The sequence below is a fragment of the Mesoplodon densirostris genome, chromosome 7, assembly GCF_025265405.1.
Source record: "Mesoplodon densirostris isolate mMesDen1 chromosome 7, mMesDen1 primary haplotype, whole genome shotgun sequence".
Classification (NCBI taxonomy): domain Eukaryota; kingdom Metazoa; phylum Chordata; class Mammalia; order Artiodactyla; family Ziphiidae; genus Mesoplodon; species Mesoplodon densirostris.
In genome coordinates, this window is record NC_082667.1 from 102,788,523 (window position 1) to 102,792,494 (window position 3,972).

Sequence of the window (3,972 nt, forward strand, 5' to 3'; positions counted from 1 at the left end):
TCTCTCAGCTTTTGCTTGTCTGTAAACATTTTAATTTCTCCATCAAATCTAAATGAGATCCTTGCTGGATAGAGTAGTCTTGGTTGTAGGTTTTTCTCCTTCATCACTTTAAATATGTCCTGCCAGTCCCTTCTTGCTTGCAGAGTTTCTGCTCAAAGATCGGCTGTCAACCTTATGGGGATTCCTTTGTGTGTTATTTGTTGTTTTTCCCTTGCTGCTTTTAATATATTTTCTTTGTATTTAATTTTTTTTTTTTTTTTTTTTTAGAATTTAAAAGTTTTATTAAAATAAGCACAATGCATAATAGCATCCTTGTGTTTTAAAAACATCTGACATATGCAAATCGATTTTCTTAGATAACTAAGCAGCTCAGTTGATGCTCAGCTATCAGCTCCCCAGCAGAAGGCACTACATGGCTCAGACCATGGTGGTGGGCAGCCTCTGGACTGGCTCCACATCAGGCACAGAGCTCCTCAGTGCCCCAGACCTGCGCTGCCCTCCACACCAGGCTCGAGAAAGGTAGCAGCAGACACACTGGTCTCTAAGTCACTCATCATCTGAACAGCTTAAAACCAGTTAGAGTAACAGGAAATAGCTCATTAAAACCTTCCAAATGCATGGAAATTCAGGAGAGAAGAGTGAACCCTAAGAGCTCTGGAAAGTCCATGGGCTCACAGTGGGAGCTTAAATTCTCATCTTTGTCAGAAGAGCACGGTTAGAAAAAATGCCAAATATTGTAAAAAACGGACTACTACTGACTTCAGCAGCAATCAAACAAGGAAGAGGATGATAAATGACGGACACATTTTGGTCATGGCAAAGAAAGATTATGTGCTTCTCTGAGCTATCGACTGGAAGACTGATCTGGCTTCCTGAATGCAGAAGGCTCCCTGCCCTTCCCTGAATTGAGGGGATGGCTTCCCTCAGCCAAGGGGGAGGACGTCCGGAGGACAGAGGAAGGTGGAAGGACCGCCAGAGGCAGGTGACAGTGCAGAGATAGGGAAGAGCCTCTGTCAACTGACGCTTCTCAAGCCTGGCTCCCTGAAGGCCGCAGCCCCAGCCGGTGAGAGCGGGCTGGATCCTCGATCCGCAGGCCGCAGGCGGGTGAGCAGGTGGGCAGGAGCCCAGTAAAGAGATGTCCCTGCCGCAGGCGATTATGCAAAGTGACAAGTGATAGTTTCCCTTTCAAAGACAACCCCTTCAGAAAAGGCTTTTTCCTTGAGGGCTCTGGGGAAAGGAGGACGAGAGCCTTTGTGGATGAAAAGGCCTGGATGGAGCCGCAGAGCAGGCCCCTCACAGGTTTCCAGTGGGGCCAGGCCTGGGGCCCGGAGTGGGACAGAGCGCTGTGGGTGCCGGGCTCGGTTGCGTGTCTCCACTGCGGCCTGCCTGGGCCAGCGCCCTCCGGCGGGCCAGGCGTGACTTGGATGGAGGGGAAAGCTTCACGGAGCAGAGGCCCTCAGCCAGCGCCTCTGACTCCTTCGCCAGTTCATTCTCCTCGTGCTGAGACAGCTGGCGGTTAAGGGCGATGGCCTCGGCCGCAAAGAGCGTCAGGTCCATTGTGCTGCTATTTCTCTGGAGGACTTGCGGCGTGGGGAGTCCCCTTTCTGGAGCTTGCCCCTGCACCCACGGGTGCTGCAGAACTTGGGCGGCACTCAGTCTCTGTTTCACGTCTCGAACCAGGAGCCTGGAGATGAGGTCTTTGGCCTCGTTGGAGATATGAGCCCAGTCCTTGTCCGGAAACTCATACTTCCCTTCCTGGATGCTCTCAAACAGCTTGTTCTGGCACACTGTGCAGACCTCTCCCCGGTCCCAGCCACAGTCGGCTCCGCAGTGACCCACAAAGGGCGGGTAGCCACTCAGCATGATGTAGAGGACCACACCCAGGCTCCACAGGTCACAGCGCTTGTCGTAAAAAGTGGCCTTATCCGTGAAGACTTCTACCACCTCAGGGGCCATATATTCTGCAGAGCCACATGGAGTGGTCAGCTCTGGTGTGGTTATGGGGGTACAGGAGTTGTTCAGTTTCACCCCACTGCCCAAGTCAAAGTCACAGATTTTCACCGGAGACACCTTTTCTGGAGATTCACACAATATATTTTCTGGCTTCAGATCGCGGTGAGCAATGCCTTTGGTGTGCAGGAAGTCAAGGGCTGTGGCGACATCCTGCACCACTCGGCTGGCTTCTCGCTCGTTGAATTGTTTCTGCTTCTGGATGTGGGTCAGGATGGAGCCTCCTTGCAATTTCTCAAAGACCAAGTAAAACCTTGTGTCATCTTCAAAGAACTCAATCAGCTCCAAAATGTTCTTGTTTCCTTGACACTGATACAGCGTCTCCACCTCCCGAAATACCCTACTCCGACTGTGTCCTGCATGTTTTTCAATGATTTTGACAGCATACTCCTTGCCATTTTGCAGGCTCACGGCACCTTGAACTTTGGCATAGGCTCCCTCTCCAAGCAGCTCAGAGGTCAGTTTGTACATATCTTCAAACTTTCCTGGCAAGGAGTCAGTGGCCCGGGCCTTCCGCTTCTTCTTCTTCCGCTTGTCACTTTCTGCAATGGGAACGGGTTCACTGCTGCCCATCTCTATAGGTCTGCCCAACTTTGTGAAGCAGACCCTCTGTAAACTTGAAATTCCAAATGCAATAATGCTCCTGTCAGGCGGCTGCTGTCTTCCAGCTGCAGGAAGTGTTTCAATGGCCTCTGTACACAGCAGACATTCTTCAGTTTTCCACTGGCCTCTGCTTCATTATACCTGGCATGAAAATCTCAGCTGACTCCCGGCAGGGCCTGTCACGCACACCCTGTCACGCACACCCAGGCAGCAGCTCCTGTATTTAATTTTTAACAGTTTGATTAATATGTGTCTTGGCGTGTTTCTCCTTGGATTTATCCTGTATGGGACTCTCTGTGCTTCCTGGACTTGATTAACTATTTCCTTTCCCATATTAGGGAAACTTTCAACTATAATCTCTTCAAATATTTTCTCAGTCCCTTTCTTTTTCTCTTCTTCTTCTGGGACCCCTATAATTCGAATGTTGCTGCATTTAATGTTGTCCCAGAGGTCTCTGAGACTGTCCTCAGTTCTTTTCATTCTTTTTTCTTTATTCTGCTCTGCAGTAGTTATTTCCACTATTTTATTTTCCAGGTCACTTATCCGTTCTTCTACCTCAGTTAGTCTGCTATTGATCCCTTATAGAGTATTTTTAATTTCATTTGTTGTGTTGTTCATCATTGCTTTTTTCCTCTTTAGTTCTTCTATGTCCTTGTTAAATGTTTCTTGCATTTTCTCTATTCTATTTCCAAGGTTTTGGATATCTTTACTATCATTATTTGGAGTTCTTTTTCAGGTAGACTTCCTATTTCCTCTTCATTTGTTAGGTCTGGTGTGTTTTTATCTGGCTCCTTCGTCTGCTGTGTGTTTTTCTGTCTTCTCATTTTGCTTATGTTACTGTGTTTGGGGTCTCCTTTTTGCCGGCTGCATGTTCGTACTTCTCATTGTTTTTGTTGTCTGCCCCCAATGGCTAAAGTTGGTTCAGTGTGTTGTGTAGGGTTCCTGGTGGAGGGGACTAGTGTCTGTGTTCTGGTGTATGAGGCTGGACCTTGTCTTTCTGGTGGGCAGGTCCACGTCTGGTGGTGTGTTTGGGGGTTTCTGTGGCCTTATTATGATTTTAGGCAGCCTCTCTGCTAATGGGTGGTATTGTGTTCCTGCCTTGCTAGTTGTTTTGCATAGGGTGTCCAGCACTGTAGCTTGCTGGTTGTTGAGTGAAGCAGGGTGTTGGTGTTGGGATGGAGATCTCTGTGAGATTTTCGCCATTTGATATTATGTGGAGCTCGGATGTCCCTTGTGGACCAGTGTCCTGAATTTGGCTCTCCCACGTCAGAGGCATAGCACTGACTCCTGGCTGGAGCACCAAGAGCCTTTCATCCACATGGCTCAGAATAAAAGGGAGAAAAAAGTAGAAAGAAATAA

The 3,972-nt window shown here is 48.4% G+C and overlaps 1 protein-coding gene across 1 annotated transcript; it reads right to left on the reverse strand.

The window, feature by feature from the left end:
* Positions 1–282: 282 nt before the first annotated feature.
* Positions 283–2,745, reverse strand: LOC132493151 (MAP kinase-interacting serine/threonine-protein kinase 1). The gene has a single exon (XM_060103385.1). It carries the CDS (start codon positions 2,581–2,583, stop codon positions 1,294–1,296), a length of 1,290 nt encoding a protein of 429 aa, XP_059959368.1. The 5' UTR covers positions 2,584–2,745; the 3' UTR covers positions 283–1,293.
* Between the last annotated feature and the right edge of the window lie 1,227 nt (positions 2,746–3,972).